The sequence below is a fragment of the Festucalex cinctus genome, chromosome 12 (genome assembly GCF_051991245.1).
Source record: "Festucalex cinctus isolate MCC-2025b chromosome 12, RoL_Fcin_1.0, whole genome shotgun sequence".
NCBI classification, from domain to species: Eukaryota; Metazoa; Chordata; class Actinopteri; order Syngnathiformes; family Syngnathidae; genus Festucalex; species Festucalex cinctus.
The window spans coordinates 26,900,950-26,921,808 of record NC_135422.1 but is presented as its reverse complement, the minus strand read 5'-3'; the positions used below and the strand labels follow the sequence as shown (position 1 = coordinate 26,921,808).

General features: G+C 38.9%; 1 protein-coding gene across 2 annotated transcripts in view; it reads left to right on the top strand.

The window, feature by feature from the left end:
• The window catches only part of syne3 (spectrin repeat containing, nuclear envelope family member 3), a 187,060-nt gene that overhangs the window by 55,057 nt on the left and 111,144 nt on the right, over window positions 1–20,859 (top strand). For both annotated transcript variants that reach the window (XM_077537982.1, XM_077537983.1), the window contains exon 10: window positions 6,204–6,347. In XM_077537982.1, coding sequence (XP_077394108.1) covers window positions 6,204–6,347 — 144 coding nt within the window. The remainder of the gene's footprint in view (window positions 1–6,203; window positions 6,348–20,859) is intronic.

Genomic DNA, 20,859 nt, shown 5'->3' with positions numbered 1-20,859 from the left:
ACCAATACAACAACTAGACCACTAACAAGCAGACTAATTAACACAGAACATGCATTTTAAACACCCTTTCAATCGTTGGTGGCACAAAGCATGCTGGGAGCGCGTCCAAGCTCCCAGCGACGCTACACATGGTAGCATGCCATTAGCAATATGCTAAAACATACGCTAGCACATGCTAGTGCTAGTTTTTAATAAGGCAGAGAGCAATAACAATGTACTCACGTTGCTTTTGATCAATCACAAATCCCTCAAAGTCCTCATCTTTTGTATCCGAAACAAACTGGGCAAGTTTTCCATCAAACACTCCAGGCTCCAACTCATTGTCAGTCAGTCTCGTTGACCTGCGCTCCTCGGAAATCATGCCGGCTTTTGCGTTCGCCCAAGCATTCACGATCCATTGATAAATTGTGGCGTAACTCTCACGGCACTGCCTCCCAGTCTTGGTAAAGCTGTGTTCGCCATTAGTCATCCAGACACATGCATTGTTGACACCGATGTCCAGCAGCTGAAGAAAGTTTCTTCCTCGTTGAATCTCACGGTCTCTCTCTCTCTCTCTCTCTCTCTCTCTCTCTCTCTCTCTCTCTCTCTCTCTCTCTCTCTCTCTCTCTCTCTCTCTCTCTCTCTCTCTCACTCTCACTCTCACTCTCACTCTCACTCTCTCTCTCTCCCCCTCCCTCCCTCTCTCTCTCTCCCTCCCTCTCTCCCTCTCCCCCTCCCCACGCTCGCTGATCGAGTCATCTTCGGGTATTAGTGTCAATCAAACAATTAACTTTAAGTGGCTCGTTAAGCTCTAAAACAAGCAAAAAAGAAAAAAACAAAAAGAGGACACATGCTCACTGAACATGCACGCTTTAACTTAATGGCAGAAGTTTCCCCCCTTCTTTTCATGTATCCTTCCGCCGATGGCCTCATTCACAGTACAAAATAGATCCCCAAAGAGATCAATGTGAAAAAAAACTGTCTAAAAAAATAATAAAAATATAAATCTACATTTGTCGATGGGAAATCCTCCCACACAGAAAGAGAATTAAAGATCAAATATTCTCTCGCTTCCAGTGTTAATTTAATTAATTTTATGACTACAAATGCTTGTTAGGGTTCAGGATGAAAAATTCATATATTAGCCGCATCATTGTATAAGCCGCAGGGTTGAAAGCGTGTGAACAAAGTCGCGGCTTATAGTCCGGCAATTACGGTATATACTGTATAGTGTTCCCTCATTTTTCGCTGGAGATACTTTCCAAGCCACCCCCGCAATAATCAAGGCATGGCAAGTTTATTTGTATAGCACATTTCATACAAAAGGCAACTCATTGTGCTTTACACAAGGAAAGACAACACATAAGAAATCAACAAACACAGTAGTTAACAGTATTCAGAAGCAAAGAAGAGAAATCAAAAAGGTTACAAAATTTACTGAAAGAACATACATTGACCATGTTAAGACATTAGACAGCGAACTTTAAAAACATTTACTGTAAGGAAGTTAAAAAAACAACAAAAACAAACATGATTTAATTTTGAATGCCAGGCATTTGCAGCGCTACCATCCCCTCACTGCCAGCCATTTTACAGGATTTTAACCAATTTTTGACGGTCTGCAGAATATTGTGTTCTATGGGTATATAAACGCGAGACCTACCGAAAGAAAGCTTTAACCCTCATCTTTCATCAGAAAAAAAAGTTTGTATCTAGCATTTGTCATTCTTGCATAATCAGCGGTAGAAGAGAGCCTGAAAATCCTGTTTTTGAGAAGGGAAAAAAAATTGAGAAATCGAGGGTTTTGTGAAAAAGATGCATTTCAAGTAAAAATTTAACTTTGACAGCAATACATTTTGTGTTTATTACAGGTCAAACATATAAACCGTATTTGTTTTTGTTTTTTTTTCTTCAAAATAACAGTTCAATTCAGAAAAAAAAAAGATATTGATGCCAAAAAATTATCTAACTAGACTAAGTGCAATTTCTGGAGAAATTGCATGGGAATGCTGAATGCTATGATTTGAATGCATGTGTAATGCTTATGAAGTCAATTGAGAGATAAATTATGAAATTATAACCAACTGGTTACTGGACAATGCGCTTTACCAACTGTGCCACCGAGCAGTATCAGCCACCTGGTAATGATATGTTATATGTATGGAAGTGGGCGTGGAAAGTGAGACTTAGAAAAAGTTCAATGTCTATTCCATTGAAAATGAATGGGGAAAAGTTGTTCTTTAACGTTAAATTGTGCGAGTACAGTAAGTAATGTGGAATCAGATGATATATATACTAGGGGTGTGCCAAAAAATCGATTCATAAAAGAATCGAGATTCTCATTTATGAATCGATATTAATACCCAAAAATCGATTTTATTTATATTAGAAATGAAGAAGAAGGGGAAAAGGCAGTTGTAGCCACGTGCTGTTTTTATGGGAAAAGGCACTTACAATACAAAATTAATAAATGTTTAAACGAAAAGAAAAAAAAAAAGACACCTTTAACGTCTCTATTTGTCATTTTGTCTTGCAAAGCAGACTGGAGTAGATCATGACAATGTTGTGTAAATTGAAGCAGAAATCATTTGTCAATCAAATTATTTTGAATGGAAAATCGTTTGAATCGAAAATCGATTCTGAATCGAATCGTAGACCCAAAAATCGTATTCGAATCGAATCGTGAGACAGTCAAAGATTCCCAGCACTAATATATACCCCGGGAGGCATGAATTTTTGCAGGTAGTGTAAATTGGAAGTATTATGTGGGAGTTGTTAGGCGGCAAAAAAGTGTGGAGAATAAAAATCTCAATAACATATGTGGGAATGCTTCAGCATTCCCACAACTAGAGCTGCGAGCAGCTATAAAGGGCCCTTGCAACCCAGGCCACTGGCACCTGGCACGTTAGGGTATTGTCAGGACAAGAACACTTTAAAATAGAAATGTTTTTGCCAGGGCTTTTGTGGACAAAGTTTCAAGTGTGTTCATTATTATTAACTCATTTGCTCCCAATAACGTGTAAATATGTTTTTTTAATGTTTTAATTGCCCCAAAACGTATTTATACATTTTTTTTGTTTTTTTATGCTAAAGCATGCAGAAGGCTTTGATGCAGCCTCTCAACTGCAAAGAACGGTTGCAGAAATGGTAGTTATTACACAAACGGCCAGCAGGTGGCAGCAGAGCAAACGAGATCAACCAGGGCCATGTAGAAAAAAAGCTCAATTACTTACAATTTTAAATAGATTTGCGAAAACTGATGAAACTTAGCTCCCTTCTAATGCTAATTGCTGCAAAACGGAAACAGATAGAAACATACTTTTTCTCCTGATGAAAGAAGAGACTTTAATCTTTCTTTTGGTAGGTTCCATACTTTTATAGCAATTGAACACAATATTCTGTGGGCCTTGGAAAATCAGTCAAAATCCAGTAAAACAGCCGGGAACGAACAGGATTGCTTCTGTGAAAATGGCTGGGAGTGAATGAGTTAAAAGACCGAAAATGGTGGGCAATTCCCAAAATATAATCAAAATGGCAGACTTTCTATTCAGTTCAGCAGGTGGCTACAAAAGATTTTTATATATGCTTTTAATTTTTCATAAGTGTCGGTGAAAAGTCCAACCGGAAATGCTTTATTAAAAATTGGTGGATGGAGCTTTTCTAACCTTGCTCACGCGATATTTGTGAGTTCACAAACTCCCGAGAATACATCTTGTACCGAGCCCGTTGATTTAAAAATGCCCGTTGACTAAAAAATAAACATTTAAATTAGGGAAAAAAATTGACATTATATTGAGAATTTAGATATAAAATTGAAGTATAAAACATGCCATTAATGTGCGATTAATCGTCAGTTAATTATTGAAGTCATGCAATTAATTACGATTAAAAATTTTAATCGACTGACACCTTTAGTTAAAACAAACATTCACAATGCAATGCCGCATTGTCCGATCAGTTTGAAGTATTGTACAGAATGTCCCGCCTTTCCCGAGCAAATCATCGTGGAGCAGTCCCCAGATTGATATTGTGGAGAACTCCCTTGAATGAAGGACAATATCAGTCTGGCTATTGCCAGGTTAAAGCTTTTCAGCCATTTATTGAAAATTGCACTAGAAATCTATAAAATGTTGATGTTCATGACAGGTCTGATGTGTGTGCAAAGTTTGAGTTTTCGCCCATGTTTAGACCCTCAAAAACAACATTTTAACATTTTAAGATGAAACACACCAAGTTAGAAGACGATCGCGTAAATTCGGTAGGAGGCGTTCGTTAAAATATGACCCCAATATGTGGTACAGGTGCCACCCAATTTTCGTAGCTGTAGGACAAACATATACGGAGCACATAAATCCGAAGATGTTGGCGCCCTCCGGGAAGCCAACGACCCGAACGTTGTTCCATCGCCTTCTGTTCTCCAAATCATCCACTTTGAGCCGCAAAGCCTCGACTTATGAAAGCGGTGCTGGGGGGGTTAGCTTTGAGTGCCCGGTTAGCATCCTCCAGAAAGTGAATGCGGGCATCAGCGTCTCCAAGGCGTGACGTCAAATCCGTTAGCTTAGCTTCTACGCCATTCGTCGTGGACTGTATGACGTTGAGCTTGCGCTCCTGTGTTTCTGAGGTGTCTTTGAACAGAGCATAAATTTTGGCTACATCCTTCGCCGTTTGGTCTGTTGTACGAGCATCTTTCACCGACAGTGGTGGGGAATCTGTCCTGCTTGGTGTCGCGTCGCTAACCTTAGCTGCACCATCTTTGTTAGCATTGGTTGCTCCCTGACAACGGAGCGCAAGTTTTTGGATGGGCATGTCTAATCAGTGCGTCTGCAATCCTTCCCTTTCCCAAATGCATAAGCGACCAGTATCTAAATTTGAAATCAACATAAGCTCCTCTTTTAAAGCAAATTAACTGCACAAACTGCCGAGCTCTCAGCCTACGCTGCCATCTTCACCGCTTGCGTCACGTGATTCCCCCATTTTGTTCTGTTTTTAATAGCAATGGGCGGGTACCGATGCCAGTTATCGTAATCGGTGCAGTTACCAGCCTTATTTTAAGGTATCGGTACTCGTGACGGTGGCCAATGCCAGTATCAGCCTCCCTCTTGTGGCTGTTTTACGATCAGGAACTAGAAATTCAAAATTATAGGATTAGAAAGTTGCCATTAATTTCAAGTCTTTTTGGGAAAATTAGGTGTTTCTTTTACATTATCATTTTGGGGGAATTTTATGTACCGTATTTTCTGTACTATAAGGCGCACCGCATTATATGGTGAACCTTCAATGAATGAGATATTTTAAAACTTTTTCCATATATAAAGTGCTACAGTAGAGGCTGGGGTTAGGTTCATTAGATGGTGCTGCACTAAAGGGAATGTCAACAAAACAGTCAGATACGTCAGTGAAACTTTATTAGTAGATTACAAACTAGCTTTCTGACAACTCCATTCCCTCCCAAAATGAATAAACACCTATTTTATTATTTTCTCTGAGGTAAAGTATTAGTATTAGCTAGCGAGCCAAGATGGTGGGATCTTCTGAGCATGCGCGTCACCGATTGTGCAGGGTCACCGATAGCTTCTTGACAGCGAAACCTGTTGCGGCTCAATATTGATCCATATATAAGGCGGACTGGATTATAAGGCGCATGGTCAGCTTTTGAAAAAAATTGAAGGCTTTTAGGTGCGCCTTATAGTGCGGAAAATACGGTAGTAGTTGTATCAGTATTTGGTATCAGTATCGGTGACTACTCAAGAGTTGAGTATTGGTCAATCATCATCAAGTTTTTAATTCTTTGACTGACAAAAACTTTGAATAACGATTAGTAAAATCACGATGTATGCTGCCATAAACGCGAAATGACGTTATCTATGTTTTTTTTTTTGTTTGTTTGTTTTTTTTTCTTCAATGGACGGAGCAGCGTCTAAGTGCAGCGCTGCCTGGTCAATGGGTTGTGGAATCAAAAACGGCACCTAACTATGGCCGGCAGATGGCAGCATTGTGTGTCTTTTCAATGGGCTGCTGGTGTATGGAATTACAATGAAATGTGACGGAATCTGATGAATGCTTGTAATCGGCGAAATGGCACTGTGGGGGTTGTTTTGTTTTTGTTTGTTTTTTTCATAACGTGTGGCAGTAAAAGAGTTAACGTTTTACAAAATGTCCCAATTTCTTTGGAATTGTGGTTTGTAAAATGTATACTGACATGAAGTTTACTTTTACTTTCTCAGGGCTTAATATCAAGAACAAAGGAATTTGGAGACACCTACATTTTGATTCGCTCCAAGCTGACTAGTCTCAGAGACGACATGATGGCGACGAAAGGGCCCCAGCCAGACATCCTGGCGAAGAAAAGTCAGTTCGACCAATTCAGGGTGAGTTAAATTTTAGGCAAGTTTTTAGCCAATGGCTGCTTCAAAGACTACATGCCATGCACCATTTAAATAGAGATGATTATTCCGTCAGTATTGACAGTAGGTCTGTCAATCTGTCAGTGATGGAAAACTTCGAAATTTGACGAATTAAGCATTGATGGAAGGGGCTTTTCTTCCACCAATATAATTGTTAGTCTGTCAATAAATTCGGCAATCCATTAATGACGGATGTCCCATTTTACTGACTGATTGACTGAATGACAATTGACGGAACACTGACAGATGCCCACCGAATGACGTAAACATTGACGATCGCTCATTTTGCTGAGCAATCGATGAATGGTGGATTGACAGTTCGGTTTGATATATTGATGTTTTGGCAATGACGGAAGGATGTCCCGACTGTTGATTGTCGAATGATGGACGCTCAAAATTCATTGACGCACTCACCTCTGCATTTAAACAAAACGAGGTAGATGTTTACTACAAATGTACAAATAATTTTTCTGTCTGCATTTTATTGAGTAAATTTAGGCCATGTCTACGCGTTCCTCAAAAAAGAAATCTTGTACACACGGAAACGCCTCAAGAAATGCATGTCTACAAGAAGATTCTGAACTGCTGTAATGTATAAGCCAAGTCTAAAGTGGCACTGTAGCGCAACCAACAGGGAGTTACCGAAAAATATAGAAGAAGAAGCCAGAGCATAAAAAAAAAGATTCACCTTCGTGGCTGCTTGACAACACAGTCCATGCTTGAGAACGCAAGGCGCTAAGCTAACTTGCTCTGTGGCAGCTTGGACTGAACTCCCGACCCATAGATGATTGCAGTGAACCTGACATATTTGCTTGTCTAAACCAGTGCTTCTCAAATAGTGGGGTGGGCTCCCCCAGGGGGGGGGGCGAGGCTCCATCAAGGGGGGCGCGTTTGACCTTGGGGTACATGCTTTTTTATTTGTATTTATTTTTTTTTTTTTTTACTGTCCTAGAATAAAGTGCAATTGCACCTCCACTACATTAGGGGGCAGTGGCGCTCTCATTATTGGCAGCGTGTGCGCAGGGAGCAATTTCTCGGTGGTGTAGGGGTTTTGTTTGCACAGCAAAAAAAAAAATAAAAAATCAGCACAAATTATTTTATACATTTTCGTTTTGCAGGTTAGTTTTTTTTTTTTTTTTTTAATATTGTGCTCCTGAGTTAATGTTGGTGATCAGTTTGAATGCATTATTATTTATTGATTTTATGTAATTTTATTTTTCCGTATCATATGGTTTTACATGGTCAGTCAAAAAATGTTTATAGTTTAATTAAGGATTTAATTTTTTTTTTTTAATTGAGAAGCACTGGTCTAAACCAATAAAAAACACATCATTTGGATGATGTCAACACTTCTGGTTCATGATTGGATCCAGCTAACCAATCACAGTCGCAAGTTGATTTGAATGATTTTCATGTTAAAAATGTTACAGCCATATTATCCTGGCGTCCACTATAACCAATAAAAGCAAGAAATCACCCCCAAAAATGTTCCACGTTGTTCTTGCATGGGAAAAGACTCAAAATCAGTAAAGTAAAAAAACAAAACAAATAAATAAATAAAGAGTAGAAAAAATGCAGCTCTGAAGGGGTTAAAAGGGGTGTCAAAAACTATGACCCGGGGGCCATTTTTCATTGGCCTGCGACATATGCTAAAAATGGCATTTGACTCAGTTCAAATAAAATAAACAAAACAAAAATGTTTGGAGATGGTCAAAGTAAGAAGGGAGGGTATCGAAAAAACGGTGCCATTAAAGGTTATTTTAGTTAACTAAAACTAATGAAAAAGCTAAAATTCAAAAAATAATATTGTTACTGAAATAAAATAAAAATGAAAATGCTTTATAAAAAAAACGAAAACTAACTGAAACTATATTTTATGTTTACAAAACTAACTATAATGATAGCAAACGTCCTTCGTTTTAGTCTTTGGTAATTAATTTAATATATTAGCCTTTGGAGATGATTTTAAATGTGATTTTTAGAAATTTATTTTGATATAACCGGAATAATGACGTTTGAAAGTATGTCACACAGAAGTGACGTCATCGAGCAGCAGCCAATAGAAAAGCACTTTCAGATGACGTTGCTCCCCTGGTGTTTTTTTTTTAAATATTGCGCACAGGTAATACACATTTAAAAAAACAAAACAAAAAAAACACCCTAATACTAATACCGAAACTAACAAACTAAACTAAAACTAAGCATTTTTTAAAGAACTAAACTAATAAAAACTAACTGAACCACCCTGAAAACTAAACTAAACTAAACTAGAGCTGCGAGCAGTTATAAAGGGCCCTCGCAGCCCGGCCACGTTGGGGTCCTTGCACGTTGGGGTACTTGCACGTTGGGATACTGGCACGTTGGGGTACTGGCATATTGGAAGCAAAATTTCTTTGAAAATGGCATAATAAACGTTTACATGTAGAATATTTTGTGTGTGTGTCAAGCTCAACGGGTTTTGGTGATTGTTAAGACCTGCAAAAATCAGCGTCCTTTTTTATTTTTAGGCAATGAGTTGCCCTGATTGGTATTTTTTGTAAAAGTGTATATACACATCATCGCTCGTTGTACTCATTGCACAATGTTACTTTTATTGTCCAAAGGGGCAATCAAAAATGAATAAAACAAAATGGAAACATACATACGTTTGGTGTGAAGCCAGTGAACAATTTGAGTGGTGGAAACTAAAAGAATATTCATAAATGACTTAGTTATCACACTTAGAATGAGTTTACATTTTTTGTACAAAATACCGTATGTGGGGTATTTTTTTTAAAAATATATTATGCCTCAAGGGCTAGGTGGCGCTGTATTTATAACGGAATGTTGTCATAGAGATACCTTCAGGCCTTGATTATAAGCATACATGTCAAGTGTGGGATTTTTTTTGGAGCATGTACCGTGGAGTTATTAAGCATATCCTTCATTCACGATATTGCTTTTAATGTCCATAGAGGCTATCAAAAATAAATAAAAATATATATATGTTTGGATAAGTCTGATGCCAGTGAACATTTTGAGTGGTGGAAACTAAAAGAATATTCATAAATGACTTAGTTATCACACTTAGAATGAGTTTACATTTTTTGTACAAAATACCGTATGTGGGGTGTTTTTTTTGTTTATGCCTCAAGGGCTAGGTGGCGCTGCATATATAAATGAATGTTGTCATAGAGATAACTTCAGGCCTTGACGATAAACATACATGTCAAGTTTGGGATTTTTTTAAGCATGTACCGGGGAGTTATTAGGCGTATCCTTCATTCACTATACTGCTTTTAACGTCCATAGAGGCTATCAAAAATAAATAAAACTAAATAAAGAATATGTATGTTTGGATAGGTCTGATGCCAGTGAACATTTTGAGGGGTGGAAAGTAAAAGAATATTCATAAATGACTTAGTTATCACACTGAGAATGAGTTTACAATTTTTGTAAAAATACCGTAAGTGGGGTATATATTTTTATTTCTGCCTCAAGGGCTAGGTGGCGCTGCATATATAACTGAATGTTGTCATAGAGATACCTTCAGGTCTTGACGATAAACATACATGTCAAGTTTGGGATTTTTTGGAGCATGTACCAGGGAGTTATCAAGCATATCGTTTTTCATTGCGAAATGTGTTTACAATTTTTGTATAAATACCGTAAGTGGGGTATTTTTTTTTCATGCCTCAAGGGCTAGGTGGCGCTGCATATATAACTGAATGTTGTCATAGAGATAGCTTCAGGCCTTGACTATAAACATACATGTCAAGTTTGGGATTTTTTTGGAGCATGTACCGGGGAGTTATTAAGCATATCCTTTGTCAGTGCGAAACACAAATTTTGATGCCCCGCCCTCATCATATAGTATTTCGAAAAGTCAAGATTTTTCCCCCTGTCGTTGGCTCAGGTCTTGACATGGTCCAGGTCAAGTCTTAACTCAGTCGGATGAAACGTGTAGGAGAAGTGGGCAAAAGTCTGCCCCCTGTAAATGGTCAAAAATGGGACATTCAAAAATTCGTAGCTCACTTCCTGTTCATTTTAGCATATGGGTCCAAGAGACTTTTTTTGTAGGTCTTGGGCTCCCACATACACTTAAAAATATTCGTCGCTCTTGCTTAAACGTACAACCGGGGCTGCTTCGTTAAAAAATTCTAGGGGGCGCTATTGAGTCATTTTTGTAAAAATAGCACAATCAACTATAAAATATTGCTCATTTTACCAGGCCAGATGTGTGTGCCAAGTTTCATGAGTTTCTGTGCATGTTTAGACCCTAAAAACCGGCGTTGTTTTCTTGGCGAACAGCGCTTAGCCACGCCCACAGCAATTCGCGAAAACTCATAAACTTCGTGTTGTGACATCATGAAGGCCGAAACCCTCATCTGAGCAAATATGAGGTAGGTCCAGTTAACGTGTTTGGAGAAAAACGTAGAAGAAAATTCGTAAGAAAAAAAATTGCCACTAGGTGGCGCTCTCAGTTAGATGAAATATAAGTTAGTAGATGTCTTTAGGGCTGGACTCTCATCAAATGTGTGAAATTTTGAGAAGATAGGATCATCTCGGTCAAGTTCATGCAGCTTTTATTGTCACGAAAAATCTTCAGAATTTGCGTCACCGTAGCGGCCACGCCCTTTGGCGAAAAGTGACAATATTCGGTGTGGGGCATGATTAACATCTTAAGGCTTTTCTGACCAATTTTCAACTGGATCCCTTCAACGAGCTCAGCACAGTAGCTAAAAACGTAAAGTATGACATTTATTGTAACCACTAGGTGGCGCTATATGTATAACTGAATTTTATCATATAGATGTTTTCAGGCCGTGACTATTACGTTGCCTGAGATGTTTGAGATTTTTTGGAGCTTGAACATGGGAGTTATTAAGCATTTGCTCTTTCTGGACAAATGAAATTTTAAAGGCAATATTTGATGCCCCGCCCCCGTCATATAGTATTTCGAAAAGGCAAGATTTTTTGCCCAGTTGTTCTCTTAGGTCTTGAGATGATAAATGCCAAGTTTGAAGTCAATTGGATGAAAAATGTTTGCAAAGGGGGAAAAAGCATGACCACAGTGAATGTGCCAAAATAGGCCAAAATTGGACATTAAAAAATTCATAGCTCACTTCCTGTACATTTTAGCTACATGGTCCCAATAGACTTTTTTGTGCGTCTCGGGGTGCTACACATGCCTGCCAATTTTCGTTGCTCTAGCTCAAACGTGCCGGGCTTGGTTTTTATTTTTCTACGCTAGGGGGCGCCATAGAGTCGCGTTGTTATAACGACTTCATAATATCAAATTTTTCGCCGGACCTGAGGAGTGTGCAAAGTTCGGTGAGTTTTCGTGAATATTTAGGTACCCAAAATCGCGATTGTTTGCGGAGAATAAAGAAGAAGAATAATAACTAGAGCTGCGAGCAGCTATAAAGGGCCCTCGCAGCCCGGGCCACGTTGGGGTACTTGCACGTTGGGGTACTTGCACATTGGGGTACTGGCACATTGGAAGCAGAATTTCTTTGAAAATGGCATGATAAAAATGTGGATTTTTTTTTTTTTGCCAGGTGTGATGAGTGTGTCAAGCACAATGGGTTGTGGTGATTGTTAAGATCTGCAAAAATCAGCGTCTTTTTTTATTTTTAGGCGATGAGTTGCCCTGATTGGTATTTTTCGTAAAAGTATATATACACACATCATTGCTCGTACTCATTGCACAATGTTGCTTTTATTGTCCATAGAGGCGATCAAAGAAAATGAAACTAAATTAAAAAAGTACATATGTTTGGATCGGTCTGATGCCAGTGAACACATTGAGTGGTGGAAAGTAAAAGAATATTCATAAATGACTTAGTTATCACACTTACAATGAGTTTACAATTTTTGCAAAAATACCGTAAGTGAGGCATTTTTATTTTTTTTTATGCCTTAAGGACTAGATGGCGCTGTATTTATAACTGAATTTTGTCATAGAGATACCTTCAGGCCTTGACTATAAATATACATTTCAAGTATGGGATTTTTTGGAGCATGTACCTGGGAGTTATTAAGCATAGCCTTCATTCACGATATTGCTTTTAATGTCCATAGAGGCTATCAAAAATACATAAAACTAAATAACAAAAATATGTATGTTTGGTTAGGTCTGATGCCAGTGAACATTTTGAGTGGTGGAAAGTAAAAGAATATTCATAAATGACTTCGTGATCACACTGAGAATGAGTTTACAATTTTTGTAAAAATACCGTAAGTGGGGTATTTTTTTTTCATGCCTCAAGTGCTAGGTGGCGCTGCATATATAACTGAATGTTGTCATAGAGATAGCTTCAGGCCTTGACTATAAACATACATGTCAAGTTTGGGATTTTTTGGAGCATGTACCGGAGAGTTATTAAGCATATAATTTTTCATTGCGAAACACAAATTTTTATGCCCCGCCCTCATCATATAGTATTTAGAAAAGTCAAGATTTTTCTCCCTGTCGTTGGCTCAGGTCTTGACATAGCCCAGGTCAAGTCTGAAGTCAGTCGGATGAAACATGTAGGAGAAGTGGGCAAAAGTGTGCCCCCTGTAAATGTGCTAAAATCGTAAAAAATGGGACATTCAAAAATTTGTAGCTCACTTCCTGTTCATTTTAGCATATGGGTCCAAGAGACTTTTTTTGTAGGTCTTGGGCTCCCTCATACACCTAAAAATTTTCGTAGATCTTGCTTAAACGTACAACCGGGGCTGCTTCATTAAAATGTTCTAGGGGGCGCTATTGAGTCATTTCTGTAAAAATAGCACAATCCAGGATAAAATATCGCTCATTTTGCCAGGCCAGATGTGTGTGCCAAGTTTCATGCGTTTCTGTGCCGGTTTAGGCCCTCAAAATCGGTGTTGTTTTCTTGGCGAACAGCGCTTAGCCACGCCCACAGCGATTCGCGAAAACTCACAAACTTCGTGTTGTGACATCATGAAGACCGAAACCCTCATCTGAGCAAATATGAGGTAGGTGCAGTTAACTCATTCACTGCCAGTCATTATAGAAAATTTTTACATTTCCAATACTCACGTGATATTACATTCAATAATTATATATAAACCGAATCTACCAAATAACAGAATAGACTCCCTACTTTTTGTCCCGTCCCGTTCTTTTATAATTGACAGCAGAAAAATGTAGGTTTGCCAAAATACAGCCATTTCTCCCATGGACTCTGAAACTGTGTTTATTTCCTATAAAATGGGGCAATGATGTCATCTACCGGTGGTTGGGCATCAGTAAAGTTGTTTCCAAGTTTGATATTTACAGTGGAGCATGCTCAGATTCGCCCCCATTTAGCACCGCTCTAAAAAATACAATTGACAAGTATACTTGTCAAAGGCAGTGATTAATGTGGTTGGAGAAAAACATTTAAGAAAAATCGTAAGAAAAAAAATTGCCAGACGGTGGCGCTAACAGTAAGATGAAATATAAGTTCGTAGATGTCTTAAGGGCTGGACTCTCATCAAATGTGTGAAATTTTGAGAAGATAGGATTACCTGGATCAAGTAAAAGCAGCTTTTATTGCCACGAAAAATTACCAGACTTTGCGGCACCGTAGAGGCCACGCCCTTTCGCGAAAAGTTACAATATTCGGTGTGGGGCATGATCAACATCTTAAGGCTTGTCTGACCAATTTTCAACTGGATCCCTTCAAAGAGCTTGGCACAGTAGCTAAAAACGTAAAGTATGACATTTGTCACCACTAGGTGGCGCTATATATATAACAGAATTGTATCATATAGATGTTTTCAGGCCGTGACTATTAAGTTGCATGAGAAGTTTGAGATTTTTTGGAGCTTTTACATGGGAGTTATTCAGCATTTTGTCTTTCTGGAAAAATGAAATTTTAAAGGCAATATTTGATACCCCGCCCCCGTCATATAGTATTTCAAAAAGTCAAGATATTTTGCCCAGTTGTTGTCTCAGGTCTTGAGATGATACATGGCAAGTTTGAAGTCAACTGGCTGAAAAATATTGGCAAAGGGGGAAAAAGTATGACCACAGTGAATGGGCCAAAATTGGACATTAAAAAATTCATAGCTCACTTCCTGTACATTTTAGGAAATGGCTTCCAATGACTTTTTTGTGCGTCTCGGGGTGCTACGTGCCTGCCAAATTTCGTAGCTCTAGCTCAAACGGGCCGGGTTTGGTTTTTATTTTTCTACGCTAGGTGGCGCTATAGAGTCGCGTTGTTATGACAACTCCATAATATCAAATTTTTCACCGGGCACGAAGAGACTGCAAAGTTTGGTGAGTTTTCGTAAATGTTTAGGCCCTCAAAAATGAGATCGTTTACGGAGAAGAAGAAGAAGAAGAATTCTTACAAAAACAAGAGGGTCCTCGCAGCGGTCGCTGCTCGGGCCCTAACTAGAGCTGCGAGCAGCTATAAAGGGCCCTCGCAGCCCGGGCCACATTGGGGTATTTGCACGTTGGGGTACTTGCACGTTGGGGTACTCGCACATTGGGGTACTGGCACATTAGGAGCAAAATTTCTTTTTACATGGCATGATAAACCTTTACATGTGGATTTTTTTTGCCAGGTGTGATGTGTGTGTCAAGCTCAATGGGGTTTGGTGATTGTTAAGATCTGCAAAAATCAGCGTCCTTTTTTATTTTTAGGGAATGAGTTGACCTGATTGGTATTTTTTGCAAAAGTATATATACCCGTCATCGCTCGTACTCATTGCACGATGTTTCTTTTATTGTCCATATAGGCTATCAAAAATAAATAAAACAAAATAAAAAAGTACATATGTTTGGATCGGTCTTATACCAGTGAACATCTTGAGTAGTGGAAAAAGTAAAAGAATATTCATAAATGACTTAGTTATTACACTTACAATGAGTTCACAAATTTTGTACAAAATACCGTAAGAGGGGTTGTTTATTTTTTATGCCTTAAGGACTAGGTGGCGCTGTATTTATAACTGAATTTTGTCACAGAGATACCTTCACGCCTTGACTATAAATATCCATGTCGAGTGTGGGATTTTTTGAAGCATGCACCGGGGAGTTATTAAGCATATCCTTCATTCACGATACTGCTTTTAACGCCCATAGAGGCTATCAAAAATAAATAAAAATAAATAAAAAATACTTATGTTTGGATAGGTCTGATGCCAGTGAACATTTTGAGTGGTGGAAAGTAAAAGAATATTCATAAATGACTTAGTTATCACACTGAGAATGAGTTTACAATTTTTGTAAAAATACCGTAAGTGGGGTATTTTTTTTTCCATGCGTTAAGGGCTAGGTGGCGCTGCATATATAACTGAATGTTGTCATATAGATAGCTTCAGGCCTTGACTATAAACATACGTCAAGTTTGGGATTTTTTGGAGCATGTACCGGAGAGTTATTCAGCATATCCTTTTTCAGTGCAAAACACAAATTTTGATGCCCCGCCCTCATCATACAGTATTTCGAAAAGTCAAGATTTTTCCCCCTGTCGTTGGCTCAGGTCTTGACATGGTCCAGGTCAAGTCTTCACTCAGTCGGATGAAACGTGTAGGAGAAGTGGGCAAAAGAATGCCCCCTGTAAATGTGCAAAAATCGTAAAAAATGGGACATTCAAAAATTCGTAGCTCACTTCCTGTTCATTTTAGCACATGGGTCAAAGAGACTTTTTTGTAGGTCTTGGGCTCCCTCATACACCTAAAAATATTCGTCGTTCTTGCTTAAACGTACAACCGGGGCTGCTTCGTTAAAATTTTCTAGGGGGCGCTATTGAGTCATTTTTGTAAAAATAGCACAATCGACAATAAAATATTGCTCATTTTACCAGGCCAGATGTGTGTGCCAGGTTTCATGAGTTTCTGTGCATGTTTAGACCCTCAAAACCGACGTTGTTTTCTTGGCGAACAGCGCTTAGCCACACCCACAGCAATTCGCGAAAACTCACAAACTTCGTGTTGTGACATCATGAAGGCCGAAACCCTCATCTGAGCAAATATGAGGTAGGTCCATTTAACGTGTTTGGAGAAAAGCATTGAAGAAAATTCGTAAGAAAAAAAATTGCCACTAGGTGGTGCTATCAGTTAGATGAAATATAAGTTTGTAGATGTCTTTAGGGCTGGACTCTCTTCAAATGTGTGAAATTTTGAGAAGATAGGATCATCTCGGTCAAGTTAATGCAGCTTTTATTGTCACGAAAAGTCTTCAGACTTTGCGGCACCGTAGCGGCCACACCCTTTGGCGAAAAGTTAAAAAATTTGGTGTGGGGCATGATCAACTTCTTAAGGCTTTTCTGACCAATTTTCAACTGGATCCCTTCAACGAGCTCAGCGCAGTAGCTAAAAATGTAAAGTATGACATTTATTGTTACCACTAGGTGGCGCTATATGTATAACTGAATTTTATCATATAGATGTTTTCAGGCCGTGACTATTACGTTTCCTGAGACGTTTGAAATTTTTTGGAGCTTGAACATGGGAGTTATTAAGCATTTGCTCTTTCTGGACAAATGAAATTTTAAAGGCAATATTTGATGCCCCGCCCCCATCATATTGTATTTCGAAAAGGCAAGACTTTTTGCCCAGTTGTTCTCTCAGGTCTTGAGATGATAAATGCCAAGTTTGAAGTGAATTGGATGAAAAATGTTTGCAAAGGTTGAAAAAGCATGACCACAGTGAATGTGCCAAAATAGGCCAAAATTGGACATTAAAAAATTCATAGCTCACTTCCTGTACATTTTAGGAAATGGCTTCCACTGACTTTTTTGTGCGTCTCCGGGTGCTACACGTGCCTGACAATTTTCGTAGCTCTAGGTCAAACGGGCCGGGAATGGTTTTTATTTTTCTACGCTAGTGGGCGCTATAGAGTCGCATTGTTATGACAACTACATAATATCAAATTTTTCGCCGGGCCCGAAGAGACTGCAAAGTTTGGTGAGTTTTCGTAAATGTTTAGGCCCTCAAAAATGTGATCGTTTACGGAGAAGAATAATAATAATAATTCTTACAAAAACAAGAGGGACCTCGCAGCGGTCGCTGCTCGGGCCCTAACTAGAGCTGCGAGCAGCTCTCAAGGGCCCTCGCAGCCCGGGCCACGTTGGGGTCCTTGCACGTTGGGGTACTTGCACGTTGGGGTACTGGCACGTTGGGGTACTGGCATATTGGAAGCAAAATTTCTTTGAAAATGGCATAATAAACGTTTACATGTAGAATATTTTTTTTGCCAGTGTGTGTGTCAAGCTCAACGGGTTTTGGTGATTGTTAAGACCTGCAAAAATCAGCGTCCTTTTTTATTTTTAGGCAATGAGTTGCCCTGATTGGTATTTTTTGTAAAAGTGTATATACACATCATCGCTCGTTGTACTCATTGCACAATGTTACTTTTATTGTCCAAAGGGGCAATCAAAAATGAATAAAACAAAATGGAAACGTACATACGTTTGGATCGGTGTGAAGCCAGTGAACAATTTGAGTGGTGGAAACTAAAAGAATATTCATAAATGACTTAGTTATCACACTTAGAATGAGTGTTCATTTTTTGTACAAAATACCGTATGTGGGGTATTTATTTATTTTTTTTATATAAGCCTCAAGGACTAGGTGGCGCTGTATTTATAACTGAATGTTGTCATAGAGATACCTTCAGGCCTTGATTATAAGCATACATGTCAAGTGTGGGATTTTTTTTGGAGCATGTACCGTGGAGTTATTAAGCATATCCTTCATTCACGATATTGCTTTTAATGTCCATAGAGGCTATCAAAAATAAATAAAAATATATATGTTTGGATAAGTCTGATGCCAGTGAACATTTTGAGTGGTGGAAACTAAAAGAATATTCATAAATGACTTAGTTATCACACTTAGAATGAGTTTACATTTTTTGTACAAAATACCGTATGTGGGGTATTTTTTTTTTTTATGCCTCAAGGGCTAGGTGGTGCTGCATATATAACTGAATGTTGTCATAGAGATAACTTCAGGCCTTGACGATAAACATACATGTCAAGTTTGGGATTTTTTGGAGCATGTACCGGGGAGTTATCAAGCATATCCTTTTTCATTGTGAAACGTGTTTACAATTTTTGTAAAAATACCGTAAGTGGGGTATTTTTTTTTTCATGCCTCAAGGGCTAGGTGGCGCTGCATATATAACTGAATGTTGTCATAGAGATACCTTCAGGCCTTGACGATAAACATACATGTCAAGTTTGGGATATTTTGGAGCATGTATCGGGGAGTTATTAAGCATATCCTTTTTCAGTGCGAAACACAAATTTTGATGCCCCGCCCTCATCATATAGTATTTCCAAAAGTCAAGATTTTTCCGTCTGTTGTTGGCTCAGGTCTTGGCATGGTCCAGGTCAAGTCATAAGTCAGTCGGATAAAACGTGTAGGAGAAGTGGGCAAAAGTATGCCCCCTGAAAATGTGCAAAAATCGTCAAAAATGGGACATTCAAAAATTCGTAGCTCACTTCCTGTTCATTTTAGCATATGGGTCCAAGAGACTTTTTTGTAGGTCTTTGGCTCCCTCATACACCTAAAAATTTTCGTAGATCTTGCTTAAACGTACAATCGGGGCTACTTCGTTAAAAAATTTCTAGGGGGCGCTATTGAGTCATTTTTGTAAAAATAGGACAATACATGATAAAATATTGCTCATTTTGCCAGGCCAGATGTGTGTGCCAAGTTTCATGAGTTTCTGCGCATGTTTAGACCCTCAAAACTGGCGTTGTTTTCTTGGCGAACAGTGCTCAGCGATTCGCGAAAACTCACAAACTTCGTGTTGTGACATCATGAAGGCCGAAACCCTCATCTGAGCAAATATGAGGTTGGTCCAGTTAACGTGTTTGGAGAAAAATGTACAAGAAAATTCGTAAGAAAAAAAATTGCCACTAGGTGGCGCTATCAGTAAGATGAAATATAAGTTCGTAGATGTCTTTAGGGCTGGACTCTCATCAAATGTGTGAAATTTTGAGAAGATAGGATCATCTCGGTCAAGTTCATGCAGCTTTTATTGTCACGAAAAATCTTCAGACTTTGCAGCACCGTAGCGGCCACGCCCTTTGGCGAAAAGTTACAATATTCGGTGTGGGGCATGATCAACATCTTAAGGCTTTTCTGACCAACTTTCAACTGGATCCCTTCAACGAGCTCAGCGCAGTAGCTAAAAACGTAAAGTATGACATTTATTGTCACCACTAGGTGGCGCTATATGTATAACTGAATTTTATCATATAGATGTTTTCAGGCCGTGACTATTACGTTGCCTGAGAAGTTTGAGATTTTTTGGAGCTTGAACATGGGAGTTATTAAGCATTTGCTCTTTCTGGACAAATAAAATTTTAAAGACAATATTTGATGCCCCGCCCCCATCATATAGTATTTCGAAATGGCAAGACTTTTTGCCCAGTTGTTCTCTCAGGTCTTGAGATGATAAATGCCAAGTTTGATGTGAATTGGATGAAAAATGTTTGCAGAGGGGGAAAAAGCATGACCACAGTGAATGTGCCAAAATAGGCCAAAATTGGACATAAAAAAATTCATAGCTCATTTCCTGTACATTTTAGCTACATGGTCCCAATAGACTTTTTTTGTGCGTCTCGGGGTGCTACACGTGCCTGCCAATTTTCGTTGCTCTAGCTCAAACGTGCCAGGCTTGGTTTTTATTTTTCTACGCTAGGGGGCGCTATAGAGTCGCGTTGTTATGACGACTTCATAATATAAAATTTTTCGCCGGGCCTGAGGAGTGTGCAAAGTTTGGTGAGTTTTCGTGAATGTTTAGGTACTCAAAAATGCGATCGTTTACGGAGAAGAAGAAGAAGAAGAAGAAGAAGAACTAGAGCTGCGAGCAGCTATAAAGGGCCCTCGCAGCCCGGGCCACGTTGGAGTCCTTGCACGTTGGGGTACTTGCACGTTAGGGTACTGGCACGTTGGGGTACTGGCATATTGGAAGCAAAATTTCTTTGAAAATGGCATAATAAACGTTTACATGTAGAATATTTTTTTTGCCAGTGTGTGTCAAGCTCAACGGGTTTTGGGGATTGTTAAGACCTGCAAAAATCAGCGTCCTTTTTTATTTTTAGGCAATGAGTTGCCCTGATTGGTATTTTTTGTAAAAGTTGTCAACTTCCGCTTACCCGCAGGACTTAAATCGGGAAATATGTCCTGATCGACTCTCCAATTAAAGGGTTAAAAATTCCCCTTTTTCCTCACCAGCTCTAAGGCGTCAGCGTGAGGAGACGGGAATTAGATAAGCCGATATATCAAAGTGGATTCACCTAGGTTTGTTCACTGTCTTCTTATCATGAGGCCAATCCGTTTTCATCCATCTATCAATCCTGAGTGAGTAACCACACACACAGAGCCCAGGACCAATAGTATGACCACCTCACTTACATTGGCAGCTCCACTTCTATGAGTTGTTTGCATTTGTTAATGACCTAGTCATTTAATAATCCTTGTAAGGATCATACGGATTTGTTACTTATCAAGCAGGAGTATTTGACTTATTAATACAGAT